Genomic DNA, 20542 nt, shown 5'->3' with positions numbered 1-20542 from the left:
GTTACTGTTGCAACCTAGGGAAGCATAATCTTTTATGTTGGTTGGGGAATAAATATTGACCAGGACACCAGAAGAACACTTCTGCTTTCTTTGAATAGTGCCATGGAATCTTTTATGCCCAACTGAGGGGGCAGATGTGGCCTCAGTTCAGTGTTTCATCCAGAAGACAACAAAGCAGCAACACAAATGCAAGCTGTTTGAGTTACTGATCCTGACAAAAATACATTGTTAACTCGTTAGCTAATGTACATGGGTCTAAAAGGTATGAACATGTCATTTTTTAAGATTTAAAATAATGTTCAATTTAGTTGATGAGCTTTGAAGCTGCTGCACCTCCCAGTAGAAAATGAGGATGAATAACATTCCTGAATTATACTGGCTACATGAGACAGCTGATTATTTAATTAGAACTGGAATGTTCCAAATCCCAAACGAATGTCCTAAAATTGGAAATATACCAGTCAGCAAAATGTTATGCCAAACCGAGGAAGCAATTGGGAGATTTAGTAACTTTATTGGGGATATTTGCAACAGTAAATGAGAAATGTTGAAATAAAATTTCATAAACAAACTTTTCTTATAAAATGTTTTATTTTTCTGAGTCAACTTAAACCTGGCTTTTTCTCCCCTCTCTCTCCTCCCCCACATCCCCCTTCTTTGATTCTTTATTTTATGCACTGATACTTTAAAAAGGAAAAATGTGCAGTGGGGAAAAAAAGCAGGCAAGTGGGACTATTTGGATAGCTTTTTCAAAGAACTGGCACAGACATGATGAGCCAAATGGCCTCTTCCTGTGTTGTAATGATTGTAATGATCAAAATTTGCAAGAATATGTGGCCTGGATTTCTCAGCAGATCTGGAGGGGAAGAGACTAAAATCTTGCTTAGGGAGACCACGTCACATCCCCTCCTCCCAGGCCTTTGTCCTGTTGCCCGACTGTCTGTAATCTGGAGATAAATGAGGGAAATATGTCCTCTGCCATATTTCTTGGCATTCAAGGTATAGAATGTTGTATGTAGGGGCTGACTTTTAGGCCCAAGCCCCCAGTGTTCAGAGACCTGTGGGGGGAATGAAAGAAAAGGTGCCAGCAGCGAAGGAGCATCAGAACATTAGCCAACATAGATCCTAGAGATAAATCTCTGAGAAACTTCTTGCTTGTTCCTGTTGTGGCAGGCTTCAGGGCAGCTACTGTCGTTTCCCATCACAGTTTCAGCACTGCTCCCCAGCAGAGGATAGGTGTCCCCACCTCAATGGGTTGGGGGAACATTTCTCATCAGAAGTCCTGATCCATCTTACTGCAGCGGTTAGTACTCTCAAACAGTAACATGAAAACCAGGAAGGGCAAAACAACAGATTCTAAGTACAGTAGGAAAGTTGGATGGAAGTTGAAGGAGATATGATCACAGTGATCAGAATGTTGAATGTGAAGCAGAATTATTTTTGAAGGAAGGGAAGGACAATAATTTGGCAAGCATGGTGGCTAAGCAAGAGTAAGTGGGAGCTTGGAGGGAAGTCATGGGGTGGGCGAGGAAGCGGATGCTGGGCTTTATGGACTAGATGGGTTTGGAGAGATGGATGGAAGGAGAATGGAGAAAAAGTACAGAGTAAAGGGAGGGGCTGTTAGGTTCTTCAGAAGAGAGAAGGAAGGAGAAAGCAGTTAAGGGAACAGGATGTTGGGAACAAAGGCACTGATATAGATAGTCTCAGTCTTGGACATGAAGTCCCTTAATTTCTTGAATTTAGAAAATGGAAGATGGTTAGTAGTGGAAAATAGTTCAGAGTTGGTTCTACTCTCCAAAACAAATTTTGTTGTACTAGGTACATTTAGACAGGGTAAGTCAGCAAGAAATACTGGTGAGGAGCAGAGTGAATATGAAGTGTACCTGCCAGGTCCGGATACCGAAAATAGCTCAGGTGAATTGCCAGACTGGTTGCATTGCGTGTATGTTCGATTTGAAGCAATGGTCAAACTGGGCTAAACCAACTGACATCATGAATTGACTAACTTCATGTTTTTTTCTTTATTCTCTCACCAATGTTCTTCTGGATGCCTTTATTCCATGCTTAGGTAAGGTCCATGGGCATCTTTCAGTTCATTGCCAAGGCAATCATTCTTCAGTGAGCCTGAAGAGTGAGCACTGACATATCTGACTGCAAAAGGAGCATCAGAATCAAGCCTAATCTGGACCACAATCACGTCCAACATGGGTTACTGGTCAAGACCAGGATCACTAGCGAATCTTTACGTCCATAGCCCCAGATGCCAAGGCCGTTGTAGAACTCCAACTTTTGTCCTGGCTTAGATCAGTTAGCTCAGCAGAGCAGCAAGCAAACCAATTAATTTACTGGATTGTCCAGCTCATCCAATTACTGGATAAACAAAGAACCCTCAAGAAACCAATTCAACACTGATTATTTCTATGCTTCTTCAAAAATACTTTTCTAAATTTATCCCAAAGCTTGAATGGATAAGACAGCATAAAAATAATGATTAAGAAAATGAAGGTGGAACATTTTTCTAATGTGTCAAAAGAACAAAATACTGTCCATGATCCACAAATGAACACAAAGCTAACATTGTTCCATTAAATTAAAACAACAGTGGTTATGCGATATCTCCCCTCCCTCTCCTCAGTTTTAATGGCAGCTTAATCTGTTTCTATAGCATGAAAAAGCACTGATGGCTAAAATTCCAAATAAAGCAACTGCATATAGGGATTCAAAATACATTATTTAAAAATAAAACTGCACATAGGGATTCAAAATACATTATTTAAAAATAAAATAGACATCAAATAGAATGCCTTTAAAAACCTTGGCAAATGAAAAAACATACCCATCACATTCCTATTCACTAATTGTACATGCCTATTAAGCAAAACATCATGTCGCTTATTTCTCCATTATGACTGTTTAAATGCTGAAAGATCTTCCACAGGAGAAAGAATTTCAGGAAGAAATTGTGCCAATGAAAATGCTGAATTTCATTGGTATAATCCTGATAAGCTGAACAAAATTGTGAGATGAACAGCAGCACAAAAGGACAGCCTCCATTTATAGAACATTGCCATTTTGAAAAGGTAAAAGGAAAACACAACTTCAAATTATAAAGACCTGTCTACCTTTCTTTTCCTAACAGGATGAGATATCCAAATCTTATTCATCAGCATCATCAAACTGTCCCTGCACAATGGGAATTTCTACTATATTTGCTCTTAATGAGGGAGCATGATCATGGCTTGGGTTGTAGTTCTCACCATCCTGCCAAACAAGCTGCACTTCGCAACAACCACGTCTAACACTTATTTCTAGGTCATCTTCATCTGGAAGAAAACACAACACAAGCAGTTAAAAGAGAAGTATTTTTGGTTCCGATTTATAGGTTAAGAATCTAACAGGAGTGTCTTAACATGAATCAAGATAAAGTGTCAGCACTGAAGGCAATAATCCTCCTAAATGTTCCTGCTTTTCCTTCATCTATGGGAGTCTGATGCTGGCAGGTGAAAGAACCTTTCTCAAGTGGAAATTTTACTGAACATTTCTGAAATCACAGAACGCAATTGGAAAGTAAATACAAGATATTTTTTTAACTATGTATTTTTTCAATACCCTTTTGGACCTTGCATTTGTATAGCACCCTAAGCACATCCTCAGGTAGCCCCGAAGTGTTTTACAACCGGTATCACTATTAGGCAAATGTAGCAACTAATTTACACAAGGTCCCACAAACAAAATTAATGAATCCAAGATTGATCCAAGATTGGCATAATTTGCTTTTGTCTCTACTGCTTTAGTTTCCCTTTCTTCCCACATTATTTGCATCATATACCCTTCAGAATATTCAGAATTGCTCCCTTGGTGGAAAAATTGCCCATGTCGCTCCATTATATAAGGATGGTAGGAGAGAGAAACCAGGAAATTGTAGACCTATTAGTCTAACCTCTGTTATGGGGAAGTTACTAGGCCATTGGGCTCAAAGTGACTGAGCACTTGGACAAATATGAAATGATCAGAGTCAGCATGAATGTGTAATGGCCAAGCCATGTCTAGCTAATCTAGTTTCAATTTTGAAAGATTATTTCCCTGTTAATAAAGATGTATCTATAGATGTTATTTATATGAATTTCCAGAAAGCATTCAATAAGATTCCACACAACAGACTATTAGCAAAAGTGAAAGCACATGGAATTAGAGGAAACCTATTGGCACAGCTGGGAACTGGTTAGGAGGTAAGCAACAGAGAATAAGGATAATGAAGCATAAACTTCAATTACCAGGAGGCGAACAGCAGAGTGTCCCCCAAAAATCACCCCAAAAAACAGCTGAGGCTAGATCAATTGAAATTTCAAAAACTAAGGTTGATAGATTTTGTTAGTCAATGGCATTAAGGGATATGGAACCAAGGTGCCTAAATGGAGTTAAGATGTCGATCAGCCATGATCCAATTAAATGGCAGAACAGGCTCGAGGAATTGACTGCCCTACTCCTCAGGGGTTTTGGCCATATCAGCCAGTAAGAAAGCATGCAAATATAATTTCAAGGAAATGCGGCCATCTTAAAAAAGCAGGAAGAAAATGCAACAGCATAAAACCAAAGGTTACTGAACCTGTGAATATTTTACAAGAGAAATGAAGCACAGCTTCACTAATAAGTTAAGTTGAACCTTAATGTGCCTCACAACCAAGCTCTGCAAAAGGCAATGGATCTAAATTCAGAAGAGGAAAGGTGAAGTTTTGATTCAACTGTTGTATGCAGCAGATGGTGAATGCACAAAGACTGTATGGGGAGGCACATACTGCAGACAAAGTCAAGGGAAACTAGATCAGCAGCAGCCAGAGACATAACTGGACATCGGGACTGACCAGATGGACCACAGAATCTCTCTTCCAGTCCTTAATTTCCATGTAGCTTCTTTGAGAGATGTGTTGCACTCTTGGATTTGTCCCATTCCTTTCAAATATGCAGGACTGTATACAATATTTTGTGAATGGCCTAGACCCTTAAACTGCCCATAGTTTCTAGGAAATTGCATCTCCCTAGCCAGGGCTTAGTAAGATCATGACAACAGTACACAGTTACTCAAAGAATCAGGAAGAATTCTGTACCGAATTAACCCTTTGCCGCTAAACATTAAAAGAATTCGCACTTTGCCTTTTTATATTCTTTAAGTGAAGTACATTCTATCCTCCCCTGCCCATCATGAAGTTCTGATGTTTGTAATCAGTGGGTTTTTTTTGACCTCACCATCCATTTTGTATCATTACTGAACTTTATGGCCATAGAATCATAATGATACAACACAGGAGGCCATCGTGCCTGTTCAATTAGTCCTACTCACCTATTTTTTCCCCATAGCTCTGCAAATTTTTCCCCTTCAAGTATTTATCCAACTTCCTTTTGGAAGTTACTGTTAAATCCGCTTCTACCACTTGCAGGCAGTGCTTTCAAGAATATCACATCTCACTGCATAGTTTTTTTTTATCAGTCATGTCACCTGATTCTTTTAGTAATTTCCTTTAATGTGTCCTATGGCTACTGATACTCCTGCCATTAGACACAGCTTCTCCTTATCTACTCTGTCAAAACCCTTCATGATTTTAAACACCTCTATTAAATTTCCCCTTAACCTTTTCTACTCTAATAACCACCCAAATTTCTCTAGCATCTCCACATAAGTCCTGCATCCCTGGTACCATTCTAATAAATCTCCTCTGCACCTTGACATCCTTCCTGAAATGTGTCAGGTTAGCTTTCTCCTGGCACTAATTTAAACCACATGGAGCCCAATAATTACAAGTAGTTTCATTCTAAACATGCAGAGAGAAACATGTAGACTTTTTTCCAACTCTAACTAGCCTTTCATGCAGTTTCTATTCTTGAAGAGTCTACCCACTTACAGTCAGTCTACCTCCTAGCCTCCTTTGCTCTTTCCCCCCCTGAGAGTCCATCACAAATTTGGAGCTTTCTTGAAACTGTGGCAGAATCAGCTGCATTCTTGGGAACATCCTACACAGTACTTACCTTTACAAGCTAAGTGCAGATGTTTCACTAACCAGAGCTGAACTGCACCAAAATACTGCTGATCTGGCCAATCATAAGTTTTTTTTTTAAGTCTAACAAAAAGTTAATTTCAAATGTATGTTTAACAAATGTAGCATTAGAGATACACAATGAAACTCAATGATTTCCAAATTGAGATAGTCTGGATCTTTCAGGTCCACAAAAGCCCAATGTTACTCATTCATTTTGGTAAATCACAAGCATTTCATCCTATGCTTTACACGTAAATGAGATTTTCATTATATTATTTAAAAGTTTATCTAACCTGAGGTTGTTCAAGACATATGTACCAGTTATGCAAATTCTTAACTTGAACTGTTGAAATTGTTAAGCCTGGCAACTACATGTATTGCACAGAAAGGAGGGAATAAATTTTCAGAATGTTTTGGCAGAGACACATCCACATTTGTCAAAAATTATTAGAAATAAACGAGGCTAAGTAGATCAATTTGACAGAACAGCAATGGTTGACAAGAAAAGGCAAAACAAGTTAATTGAATATCCCTCATCCCCACCTCTAAACTAACAATGGGTAATCAGGTGAAACATGGGGGTGAATTTGACCATCTCAATAATCAGGCAGAGTGTGAAACTGAATGCCAATTCCCTACTGTCCAAGATCAACCTCACCTCCATAATCTCTGAACTTGTACATTCTCTGAAATATGAGTTGAGCTTTTACTTTTAAAAAAGCACACACTTTTATATATTTGTCATTTTGGCCGGAATTTTACAGCTCCTCAACGAGTGGGCTGCTGGAGGAGAGGGGGGCCATCAAATTGAGTAGAAAGCAGGGAGCCGTTCCTGACGCTGTCCCTCCCCTGCTGCAATTTTATGTGGGGCAGCAGCAGCGAGAAACTGCCCGCCCGCCCTGAGCCAAACGAGACCCTTAAGTGGCCAATTAACTGCCACTTAAGAACCGCCTCCCGCTGCCTCTGATATTTTATCCACAGCGGCCAAACGGCAAAGGCCTCAAAAACACAGCCAGGTAAAACCTAGCGGCCTTCTTTTTGGGGGGGGGGGGGGGGGGACGACACCTGATCGGGCACCCTATGTCCCATCGAAAGCCAAACCCGAAGCCCCAACCGCCCAACACTCCCCCACCCCCTAACCGACACCCCCTTGCCTCACTGGGGCCCAGCCAATTTTTGGGGGGCCTTGCCGAGGACATTTACCTTGGTTCCAGGGCTGTCCTTCCTCTTGCTTCCGATGGCTGGGTGTAGTCCCAGCAGTGGCCACCATGGCGCTGCTGGGACTCAGCTACCGGCAGGCTGATTGGCTGACAGCTCCATTAGACAGAATTTCCTGCTTCAAGGAGGTGGAAGTCCTGCCCCAAGGCCAATTAAGGGCCTGGGAGTGAAAAATCCCGGCGTGGCTCCCCGGGCCCAGCGGAGGCTCACCCTAGACTTTTCGGCCGGTTCTCCTGCCCAATGTAAAATTCCGGCCTTGTGCTGTCTCCAACATAACAAAACTGGCTCATGAGGAGCACAGTGCTGGAACAGTTTTTGAAATCAGATTTCCACGCAAAACTGCCAAAAATTACCAACACACATGTAAGAAGGAGCACAGGCAAATAAATGCAGTGCACAACGTGCAAATGATTTTCAAGAACTACAAAAGGTTATGAAAAAACAGCCAATCTCTAAACCCTTCACAAATACATTACCGTAGGGGCAAGATTCATTGAGCTCTTTATCCCAGTCCTCTTTCTCAGAAAATAGCTCAACACCCATTCCAGGTGCTTGGGTGGCCTCTGGGAGCAGAGAAACATCACAGTCACTCAGGTCACTATCTGAATAATAGTGGCAATCAGCTCCATCTTCATCCTCAAGCTCAGTTTCATCCTCTACTCTGGAGGAGATGCAGTTGCTCTGCAGTTCCAAATGCTGCAAATATGAATCAACAGTAGAATTCTGTTCCTTCGTTGTCTGTGCTATCAAAATAATGAAAATATTGCACATTTAAAAATAAATTATATGCAGATTAACAGGATTATGACAAATAATATTTTTTAATGATAGTGGCGTAATGAGTTACAACAGTGATCTTTCACCTCTTGGACTTGCATTCAAATCCAGCCTGGAGGGATGGAATGGCACTCGCCATTGTAATGATCTTAAGTATGTCTGGGCCCTTTCAAACCAGTTTGATATGGGCATGGACTTAAGACAAACCTCCCAAAGTTCAGCAGCAGTTGACATTAAATTGCTAATCTCATTCAGCAAAGCAATAAGGGATATCACAAATCCAATCCTACCACTAGTCAAAATACAGACTGATAACCATAATTAATTACAAACAAGTTTATCAAATGGTGCAAGCAATATCAGAATAAAGTCTTTTTTTGAATTATATCGAGTGGCTGAAGTCCAGAGCCACCAGGTTGACAAGAAAAGGAAGGAAGAAGGGAACTGTCTGCGTTTATTACAACAGCTGGTGGAAACCAAATGGATTAAGTAATAAAACTACTCGGACATGAAAAATCAGACACTTTAAAGAAATTTGAAGGCTCAGCGTGAAGGAAAAATGTTTAATCATTCCTGTGACTTCAGACATAATTTGACTCAAAATACGACTGGGAACAGTGTTGGCATTACCGTTTGTTATTTTCCATCTATGCAACAGGTAGCACATTCGCTGCAACAGATGCAGCACTGAGATACAAGATCCAGAGGGGGCTTGAAAAGGTGGATGCTGAGAGGACGTTTCCCTTTTAAGGGAGTCTAGAAGTAGGGGACACAGTTTAAAAAATTAGGGGTCTCCCATTTAATGAGATGAGAAGAATTCTTTCTTTCAGAAGGTCATTAGTCTGTGGAATTCACTTCCCCAGACAGCAGTGGAGGCTGGGCCATTGAATAAATTCAAGGCTGTTAGATAAATTTTTGATTTACAAGGGAGTCAAGGGTTGTGGGGGACAGACAGGAAAGTGGAGTTGAGGCCGCAATCATTTCAGTCACAATCTTATCGAATAGCACAGCAGGTTCAAGGGGCCGAATGGCCTACTCCTGCTCCTAAGTCTTGTGTTCGGAGCCTATTGTTCCTATTAATCTGGAGGGAGATAGGATGAGATTGGACATGAGTGTGCAACCAAAAAGATTTGTTTCCTTTTAAAGTAGAACTCAATTCCTCGTTTTCATTGATCAGTTTTTTTTGTTACACATTTTATTGAAAATAAACTGAATTACTGTACTTATCGAAAATATACTGCAGGAAACACCCCTTAAGACATTTCAAAGAGTACATTTTCCTGGCTTAGTACTGATTTTAAATTGATTTTAATCAATTCATAAAAATCTAGAATTGAAAGCTGCTCTCAGTAACGGTGCCATGAAAGATCATCGATTGTTGTAAAAACCCATGTGGTTCATTAATGTCCTTTAGAAAAGTAAATCTGCTGTCCTTATATGGTCCGGCCTAGCGACTCCAGACCCACAGCAATGTGGTTGACTCTTAACTGCTCTCTGAAATGGCCTAGCAAGCCACTCAGTTGTCAAGGGCAATTAGGGATGGGCAACAAATGCTGACCTTGCCAGTAACACCTACATCCCATGAAATAATAAAAAATTACCCCACCACGCAGTGAATATATATGCTCCCAAAGTCATTCACCTTGCTATTCCTTCTAAGATGGGTGGGAGAAGGGACAGCCATAAAAGGTGGCATTGAAGCAAGGAGATGAGTGGCAATGCAGATGTGCTGTTTTAGAAGGGCAGAAGTATCATATTTTGTCACAATGCATTCTTCCATTGCTAAGATGAAACTGCATCCTTTCCCAAGAATGTAAAGTTTAATTATTCTTCAAGCTCTGCACCAGTACTCTGATTTCATTTTTAAAAGGTGATTGCTAAGGTCAGAGGTTAATAATTCTGGCTTTGATGTTGATCACAGTATTTTTAGTTACTGATAGACTATGTACAAGCTAAGATAATTACCCATTTTTGTACTACTTTGTGTGCGACACTTCAGGCAAGAAATGCACACCAGGTGTATTTTTAAAATACTGGTGAATTTCTCATGGCTTTGCTCGCGGTATATCCAATATGCTGTTTTATTCTGTCACACATGATGGATTATACAGGTTACTGACAACAGTTATCATGCATGTCAAATTGATCTATTACAGTATCACAGCAGTGTTCAGTATTTTTAGGTTCAAATTATAATTACGCCCATATTTTTGTTGAAATGTAGGTCATTAGTACAATATGCACTGATCCCTTTTTTTTTGAAAGGTAGTAAAACAAGGTGTTTCAAATTGTTAGGTAGGTGGCATGTAGCAGTATTGAGGAGGTTGGAGATCATGAAGCTATTGTCCAGAATGGGCCTGGGCCAACAGCAAGGACAGTGGTATGAGAAGGATGAAAGAGTGCTGGAGGAGGTATTCAGAGAGGTTTCCATTACTCCCAAGTGAATTCTTAAGGTGTCTTGAATTAAACGAGAGAGGGAAGCTGGGCTGCTACCATGGCGACAGAGTGGTTTTGAAGTGAGAGATTACTAGAATATGGGGGCAGTGTGTGGAAGCACCGGCATTAGTAACTTGGGGATGTGGCAGCAGTAGGAGGGTGATGTTAGGGTATAACCGTTGAGTGGGTGGTATTGGGGACTGGGATTAGAGATCTGTGAGCACTAAGAGGAGGGGTCGAGGAGTATGGAAGTAGTGGAAAAGAGCATAAGGATCAGGGAGCAGTATTTTAGAGCAGCCGCAGAAGTAGGTGGATATTTTGAGCAGCAGTTGGAAACATTGGGGAAAGGGGTGTGCAATTAGTGGGAGAAGTTGCTGGGGACCATTGATTTGGAGGCTATACAGTCCAAGAGTGAGAATGTACTCTGGGGGGGGGGAAAGGGGTGGGTTGAAGTGGGAGGGAAGAAATCAGACAGCCAATGAGGATTAGGGTCCAAGAGTATTTTACAGAATATACAGTTCAGAAACAGGCCATTCAGCCAAACCAATTCATGTCAGTCTTTATGCTCCATTTGAGCCTCTTCCCATCCTTCCTTATCTAATTCCATCAGCATAACTCTCCCTATTTCCTTCTCCCTCCATACTGAAGGGATAGTGTCTAGAACTGTTGTGGGATGTTGCAGTTTTGGGTGCAGTGTGGCAATATCTCTCAGGTCATCCAAACCTCCTCATAACTTTGAAAGCACTGAAAAGCTATTTTTCTAGTACAGAACCAGAACCAGCTTTAAGCTGTTTAAAGCACTTAATGGACTTGTATTCTGTCTGACAATTATAATAGGGGAGAAAGGGAGCAAGAGAAAGCAAGAGATAGCCAAGATTTTCAGCAATGGGGAAGTAATTTCCAGTTTTTTTCACTCCCAGTATGTGTCACAGAAGCCACAATTCAGTACAGCTCCCCAAACAGCAAGCTCACTCTGTCACAGACAGACAATAAGTTTTTTTTATCTGTCCCCTCCAGTAATTCATGCTATAGGTGATTGTGACATTTAATTTAACCTAGTATGAATAGCACAGCAGGTTGCAAGTCTGCCCCTGTATTATTTTATACTAGCAGAGATCTGCAAAACATTTGTGGTGAAATTAGTATCTTTATTGCACAATATTTCTTTAAATCCCCATCCCATTCCATCGTTCCCATGCCATACCCATCCCACTCCTTTCATCCCTCTCATAGCATCCCCATCCCATCCCTATCCCCTAGTCAATCCCTTCCATATATACGAACATACAAATTTGGAGTAGGCCATTCAGCCCCTAGAGTCTGCTCCACCATTCAATAAGTTCATGGCTGAACTGATTACTCCACATTTCCACCTAGCCCCGATAACCTTCCACCTCCTTGCTCATCAAGAATCTATCTACCTCTGCTCTAAAAATATTGAAAGACTCTGCTTCCAACGCCTTTTGAGGAAGAGAATTCCAAAGACTCATGACCCTGAGAAAAAATTTCTCCTCATCTTTGTCTTAAATGGGCGACACCTAGTTCTAGATTCTCCCACAAGGAGAAACATCCTTTCCACATCCATCCTGTCAAGATCCCTTAGGATCCTATCTGTTTCAATCAAGTTGCCTCTTACTCTAAATTCCAGCAGATACAAGCCTAGCCTGTCCAATCTTTCCTAAGATTCCAGGTATTAGTCGAGTAAATCTTCTCTGCACTGCCTCCAACGCATTTACATCCTTCCTTAAATAAGGAGACCAGTACTGTGCACAGTACTCCAGATGTGGTCTCACCAATGCACTGTATAGCTGAAGCATAACATCCCAACTTTTGTAGAGTGCTTGATTGTCGGTAGATCTCGCTTTTTGTTGGGGACCAGTATTCTTCTTAAACCTTGTTCGCTGCAGGAGACTTTTCTCTCTTGCGGTTCATGTGTCTTCAGTGGATTCAGACGCTTGTGAGACAAAGATGGGAGCAGGCAGAAGAGATCTTCTCAGTCCAGCAGCAAACAGCTTTCTGCCCAAACAAATTTTTTTTAAAACTCAGGTTTCCCAGCACGTTAGTCTTGTGACTAGCTGATTTGACCATGTCAGTTTGTGTATTCAGCCATCTTAGCAGTCAACCTGAAATGCCAGCTCCCCCACCTTCAACGTCTGGTGATCAAAAGTCCATTGTGGGTTGAATGTCAGGCAATGGCTGCTTTATCCTTCCAAACACAGTCTGCCAACATGCAAACATCCCTTCCGGCCACGGTCGATCTGTTCAACAAGTCCTCCCCTCACTCCAGTAACAGTTTAAAATCAACGTACATGAGAAAATTAATGTGCCTCATTCTTGGCAGGTGGGGGCCTAGCATGACACTTGCCTAATTACGTGCTGTATCTGCATACCTACCTTTTGTGATTTATGCACTAGGACACCCAGATCCCTCTGCATCTGAAAGCTTTGCAATCTCTCACCGTTTAGATAATATGCTTCTTTTTTATTCTTCCTGCCAAAATGGACAATTTCACATTTTCCCACATTATACTCCATTTGCCAGGTCTTTGCCCACTCCACTTAACCTATCTATATCCCTTAGTAGCCCCCTTTGTTTTATTTATTTATTTTATTTAGAGATACAGCACTGTAACAGGCCCTTCAGCCCACCGAGTCTGTGCCGACCAACAACCACCCATTTATACTAACCCTACATTAATCCCATATTCTCTACCACATCCCCACCATTCTCCTACCACTAGCCTACACTAGGGGCAATTTACAATGGCCAATTTACCTATCAACCTGCAAGTCTTTTGGAGGTGGGGGGAAACCTTATGTACTCTTCACAAGTTACTTTCCTACCTATCTTTGTGTCATCAGCAAATTTAGCAACCATACTTTCGGTCCTTCATCCAAGTCATTTATATAAATTGTAAAAAGTTGAGGCCCCAGTACAGACCCCTGTGGCACACCACTCGTTACATCTTGCCAACCAGAAAATTACCTATTTTGCCTACTCTGTTTCCAGTTAGCTAGCCAATCTTCTATCCATGCCAATATGTTACCTCCTTCACCATGAGCTTTTATTTTCTGCAATAACCTTTGATGTGGCACCTTATCAAATGCCTTCTGGAAATTTAAGTACAATACATCCACCGGTTCCCCTTTATCCACAGCACATGTAAGTCCCTTAAAGAACTCCAATAAATTGGTTAAACATGATTTCCCTTTCACAAAACCATGTTGACTCTGACTGATTACCTTGAAGTTTTCTAAATGCCCTGCTACAATGTCTTTAATAATAGTTTCTAACATTTTCCCTAAGACAGATGTTAAGCTAACTGGTCTGTAGTTTCCTGATTTCTGTCTCCCCCCCCCCCCCCTTTATGAATAAAGGAGTAACATTCGCTATTTTCCAATCTAACGGAACCTTCCCTGAATCTAGGGAATTTTGGAAAATTAGAACGAACACATCAAATATCTCACTAGCCACTTCTTTTAACATCCTAGGATGAAGCCAATCAAGACCTGGGGACTTGTCAGCCCGCAGGTCCAACAATTTCTTCATTACCACTTCCCTGGTCATTGTAGTTTTCTTGAGTTCCTCCCTCCCTTCCATTTCCTGACTTACAACTAATACTGGGATGTTACTTGTATCCTCAATAGCGAAGACCGATGCAAAATATCTGTTCAATTCATCGGCCATCTCCTTATTATCCATTATGAATTCCCAGACTCACTTTCTATAGGACCAACGCTCACTTTAACTCTTCTTTTTAAAATATCTCTATAAACTCTTACTATCTGTCTTTATATTTCTAGCTAGCTTTCTCTCATACTCTAATTTTACCTTCCTTATCAATCTTTTAGTCATTCTTTGCTGTTTTTTTATATTCTTTCCAATCTTCTGACCTGCCTCCCATCTTCACACAATTATAGGCTTTTTCTTTTAAGTTTGATACTATCTTTAACTATTTTAGTTAACCATGGATGGCTGGTCCCACCCATGGAATCTTTCCCCCCACCAATGCCAATTCCGCACTCATGCCATACACCCACCCCATGCTGCAACCCCCATCGTTACCACCCCCCCACCCCTACTGTCCTCCCGCGCCATCGGCCCACCCCTCCCTCCCACATCTTCGGGCCCTTTTCCCTCCCATGACATCCTCCCACACTGATGCCCCGCATAGGCATCAGCGCTCCCCACCACCACGCGGTCGGAATCAATCCACGCCCCCCCATACACCATCAGCCACCACCCCACCCCCCCCCACCCACCCAACTCCCAAATGCCGTCAGCCTCCCTGACACCGTTGGCCCACACCACACACCCCACGCCATTGGCCCAGCCCTCTGCCCCATCAGCACCTACCCCCATACTGCATCAACCCCTTCCTTCCAGGCCCACCCCCATGCCATTATTCCCCTTCCTCCCACACTCACCCTCATTTCCCCCTCCCTCCCATGCCCACTCTCACCACCCCCTCCCTCCAGTCAGGGTAACTGATTTTGGGCTCCCCTTACCTTCCACTGTTTTTTCTCTTCAGCAACTGCACCCCACTCTCGACTGTCCTTCCCATGCCATCCCTTTCCTCCACCCCTCAATCCCTCCAGCCAGGTTGGCTTTATTGGACTCCCTTTACCTTCTGCTGTTCTTTTTCTCCACCAACACCCCCCCCCCCCCCCCCCCCACCTTCATGTTGCCGCCACCAACTGTTGGCAGTTGCATGTGTGTCACACACTCCACGTACCAAATCAACCCACCAACCAATCAGAAAAGTGCAGACAGACAAAAACCATGTATTATTATACATATGCAACAGGTCAGAGAATACGCATCTGGAACTGTTCATTTCGCAACTCACCCTTCACTGTCACGTCCAGATTTCACCTCTTATGCCTGCCAAACATCTAACAATTATCAGGCTGGGGGATTGGATTTTGTCTAATCTTGCTGATAGAAAAAGTCTTGAATAAAGTTCTAAAAACAGAATTGAGTGCCTTAATAAGGAATAAAACTTTTGCAAAGAGAAAAAACACTTCTGTGCCTGCATACAAGACAAGTTTAGTCAGTACATGTGGAAACTGACAGAAGAGATGCAGAACCAACAAGAAAATGCAGCGTACCTACTTTAGGCCTCCATATAGGTCTTCCATTTTTCTGGCAAAATGATTTTACATGCAACTCTTCAAGTTCTTGTACTAATCCTTTATTCTCTTTGACTGGAATCTACAAAGCAGGAAACGCAAGAATCAAAAATCAACATAACAAGTAATGCATAAGATATGCCCATCTAACCTCAACTCTTTAATTCCTCGTCTGCTAGCCAACTGCATCTAGAGTATCTTTGGCACAATTATCTTACTTTGTAAATTATCCACATTTATTATCCTGAAATAAACAGAATGTACACTTCAAGTTTACTTCATACTATTTTAAATCAGCCCTACTCTTACCTTGAAGCAATATTCTGTATAAATCAAGATTCCAGAATGCAGTAAAGTCAAGCAATGAGACATTTGCTCAAGGGACTGTCTTGGATTAGCAAAAACTTGTATTTATATAGCACCTTTAACGCAGTAAAATATCCCAAGATGCTTCACAGGAGCAGTTACAGAAATCTGACATTGAACCACGAGATATATATATATATATAGGACAAGTGAGCAAAAGCTTGGTCAAAGAGGTAGGTATTAAGGAGCATCTTAAAGGAGGGAGTTTCAGAGCTTAGAATATAGACAGCTGAAGACACAGCCTTCAATTGGGGGGGGGGGAAACAAAGAAAATTGGGGTTGCGTAGGAGACCAGAATTGAAAGAAGGTTGTAGGGCTGGATGAGGTTACAAAGATAGGGAGGCCATGGAAATACAAGGTTGAGAATTTTAAATTGGACGAGCAAGGGGTGTTGAGTGAATGGGCCTTGGCGGGAGTTAGGTTATAAGCCAAGTTTTGGATGTGCTCATGTTAGAGGATGGAAGGTAGGTCAGCCAAGATAGCATTGGAAAATAAAAGCAAGTCTGGAGGTAACACAAGCATAGATGAGCGTTTCAGCAGATGATGAGCTGAGGGAGGGCAGAGTCAGGCAATATTACAGAAAGTATCACTTGAGCTTGGCAATGGATGAAGTACTCCTCTGGTCTCGATTGAAAAAAGTTTTTTTTTAAAACAATGCTCAGTTGAATCTCTTAGGCACTTTGTTTTTTTCATATGAAACATAAAAAACCCAACTGATGGCAATCATTCTCCACATTAAAAAGCCATTGGAGGGTGAAGCTATTTGTGTCTAGGCTATTTGGTGTGTACAGTACAAGTCACAGTCTGCAGTATAACTCTGGCTTTGGTGGAATAAAAACAGTGTGCTGGAAATGCTCAGCAGGTCTGGCAGCATCTGTGGAGAGAAAGCAGAGTTAACGTTTCAGGTCGGTGATCTTTCATCAGAAGTTCACCGACCAGAAACATTAACTCTGTTTCTCTCTCCACAGATGCTGCCAGACCTGCTCAGTATTTCCAGCACTCTGTTTATATTTCAGATTTCCAGCATTCGCAGTATTTTGCTTTTATTCTGGCTTTGGTGGGTCCACTTTGTGCTCCAGTCATGTCTCTGATATTAGTGTAGCATAACTGCAGCCTCGATAGCTTGGTGTAGAAATAAGGCGCAAAAGAGAAAAGACTTTTACTTGGTGTATTGTTTTATTTCCTGCCACCTTGTTAAAATCAAGTTCAACCTGAACCTTTTCACACCATTCACATTTAGTTGCAAACAAAAAGCCTGAAGTCCCATTTTTCAAGTTAGCACTGCTGGGATCAGTGGTCTTCTTTCAACTCTGTCACAAACAACATGTGTGGCCATCCCAATCTAAAGCAGCAACTTTATTTCATTGTTATTACCAATACATTAAGATTGCACTGAAAAGATAGAAGCTTCACAATAACAATGGGCATGAAACAGGGTAGTCAAACATTTCCACATGCTTTTGTACAACTTCAATGGCAGACCACCACCAACACAAATCCTCTCCAGAACTACTTAATAATAAAAACTGGGGCACGTATACAAACATTTAAGGTAAAATTAAACTAAGACACAATACACTGTAAAAAGTTATTTCATCACTCTTTTAAAGCTCATTGTTTATTGATCGTTGTAGGCTTGTGACTGTTGAAACTATCTGGCTAAACAATTTACATGGAATAAATTTATCACAATGAAAAAGCGAACCATGTTAAACTCCCCCCATCAATAACTTCAGTAAATAAAAAGGTTGAAAATTGAACAAGTTTTCTGTAAAATTACAGGAAAAAATTGTAGAGTCAAGATTCCTCATCATTTGCACTTAGGCTGCTCCTGAAATATTAATTTGTTTAGTTGTGGTCATGGTAAAACACACGGATCAAGTCAGGGATGCGAAAGAATACTCACACTTGTCCGGATGTTCTTTTTATTCAGAACTTCACTGCATCATATGCAAGCCTAGCATTTACTGCCCATCCCTTATAGCCCCTTGAGAAGGGGTGATGGGCCTGCTGCTGAAATCCAAGTAGTGAAAGTACTGTTAAGTAGGCAGTTACAGGATTTTGACCCAGTGACGAAGGAATGCAAAACAAGTTGTAGAAACATTCGAAACTCAATAGCATCTAGGACAAACCTGTTCACTTGATCAGCATGCTAGCCACTGAAGTTGATATCCACCCCCTGCATCATCACACACTGTATGTGCCTCTGTATGTACTACCTACAGAATGCGATGTGGCCATTTCCTAGGCTTACTTTGACAACACTTCCTTCCCCAGCAATTTCTACCGACAAGGACAAAAGAAAAACATAGTGGAGACACCTCCAAGCTGCACACCATCCTTTTGTCATTGTGTCAGTATACTGGACGTTAGGTATTCTTACCTAACATTGTTGAAGCACCAACAGCCCAAGGATTGCAGCAGACCAAGTAACCCCAACAGAACCACTTTTTCGGGACAATGCAGCCTTACCTACATCCAGAGAAGGCTCAAAAATGTCAGCCAGGTGAAAGACACAAAGCTAGCTGAGCCACAGTTCCACTGGATACAGAAAATTCTGCAGTTTCAAGTCAGCTCTTTGACTGGGATCAGAGCATTAGTTTTGAAAACAGTTTTTGCAAGGCATTTTAAAGAGAGTGATCATTATTTGAGTTAATGTTGCAGTGATGCCACCTCCCCCCACCCCCACACCCCACTCCCCACTCCCCTCTGATGTAAAAACATTGACAGATGTCACTGTACAATTCAGAGCTAAGGTGTTATGGTTAATGTTTAGGGTGTTGTGCTGTGGTTAGGGGTTGGCAGTCAGGGCACACAGTGGACAGGGTGCAGTGCTCAAGGAGCTGTGGTCAAGGTGGGTGCAGTGGACAGGGCATGGAGGGGAGGGCACAGTGGGCAGGTTGTTGAGGGCGGGGTTAGTGGCCATATTCACAACGCCGGCGTCACTAAACGCAACACGTGGGTTGTGACGAAAATATATGTGCAAAGTTCCCATTACCTTTTTCAGAATATCCACATCTGGCAGTAATACAAGATCACTAAGCACACCGGCCATGATGAAACCGAAGGCATGAACTAATCAGCAAGAACTCCACACACCCAGTCCAACAATGGCGGCAGTCTGACCACTCCCTGCCCCGTAAAACGAACCTACATCATGGCACACCATTCAAGCCAAAAATAACCACGGCTATTTCGCATTGCTTTAAAAAAGAACCTTACGAATGGAGATGGGGGGGGAAGAAGCAGTGAAGGCGCGAAGACGCCGATTGCGAATCCCCCGGTCCGCCTCACTCCATCCGCCCCACCCGAACTGCGCGGCAATCCAGCACGCGCCTGCTCAGTTGGAAGGGGATACGCTCCCGAGCCACGCGCATGAGCAACAGCTTCCCGCCGTGAATGTTGTAAATTCTGCGCATGTGCGGACTGGGAGCGATGGGAGGAGGGGTGGGAGCAGTTCGCGCGACACGCCTGCGCAGTCGGGGCAAAGCGCACGTGCGCAAGTGTTTTTTAAAATACACCGATTTATGAATGTGCGCCTGCGCAGCGGCAGGGGGTTGGGGATTGAATGGCTGGGGCCGCTGGCATTGGTTGGGTAGAGAGTAAAAGTGTCTGGACAATCAAGCAATGAAAATGGAAGTTTAATTTTTTTTATTCATTCATGGGATGTGGGTGTCACTGGCATTTATCGCCCATCCCGAATTGCCCTTGAGGAGGTGGTGGTGAGCTGCCTTCTTGAACTGCTGCAGTCCATTTGGGGTAGGTATACTCACAGTGCTGTTAGGAAGGGAGTTTCAGGATTTTGACCCAGCAACACTGAAGGAACGGTGATATAGTTCCAAGTCGGGATGGTGGATAACTTGGAGGGGAACTTGCAGGTGGTGGTGTTCCCATGTATTTGCTGCCCTTTCCTTCTAGTCAGTAGAGGTTGCGGGTTTGGAAGGTGCTGTCTAAGAAGCCTTGGTGCTTTGCTGCAGTGCATCTTGTAGATGGTACACACTGCTGCCACTGTGTGTCGGTGGTGGAGGGAGTGAATGTTTGTAGATGGAGCGCCAAACAAGCGGGCTGCTTTGTCCTGGATGGTGTCGAGCTTCTTGAGTGTTGTTGGAGCTGCACCCATCCAGGCAAGTGGAGAATATTCCATTACACTCCTGACTTGTGCCTTGTAGATGGTGGACAGGCTTTGGGGAGTCAGGAGGTGAGTTACTCGCCACAGGATTCCTAGCCTCTGACCTGCTCTTGTAGCCACGGTATTTATATGGCTACTCCAGTTCAGTTTCTTGTCAATGGTAGCCCCTAGGATGTTGATAGTGGGGGATTCAGCGATAGTAATGATGTTGAATGTCAAGGGGAGATGGTTAGATTCTCTCTTGTTGGAGATGGTCATTGCCTGGCACTTGTGTGGCACGAATGTTACTTGCCACTTATCAGCCCAAGCCTGGATATTGTCCAGGTCTTGGATTTCTACACGGACTGCTTCAATATCTGAGGAGTCACGAATGGTGCTGAACATTGTAAAATTATCAGCAAACATCCCCACTTCTGACCTTATGATTGAAGGAAAGTCATTGATGAAGCAG

General features: G+C 42.4%; 1 protein-coding gene across 1 annotated transcript; it reads right to left on the bottom strand.

The window, feature by feature from the left end:
* Positions 1-633: 633 nt before the first annotated feature.
* On the bottom strand, positions 634-19311 carry LOC137360557 (coordinator of PRMT5 and differentiation stimulator-like). Its single transcript, XM_068025986.1, has 4 exons — positions 18961-19311; positions 15576-15678; positions 7727-7993; positions 634-3323 (listed from the first exon to the last, which is right to left on the bottom strand). Exons 1-4 carry the CDS (start codon positions 19015-19017, stop codon positions 3157-3159), a joined length of 594 nt encoding a protein of 197 aa, XP_067882087.1. The 5' UTR covers positions 19018-19311; the 3' UTR covers positions 634-3156.
* Positions 19312-20542: the final 1231 nt, after the last annotated feature.

Source organism: Heterodontus francisci, chromosome 1 (genome assembly GCF_036365525.1).
Source record: "Heterodontus francisci isolate sHetFra1 chromosome 1, sHetFra1.hap1, whole genome shotgun sequence".
In the NCBI taxonomy this organism is placed as follows: domain Eukaryota; kingdom Metazoa; phylum Chordata; class Chondrichthyes; order Heterodontiformes; family Heterodontidae; genus Heterodontus; species Heterodontus francisci.
This window is presented reverse-complemented; position numbering and strand designations above follow the sequence as displayed.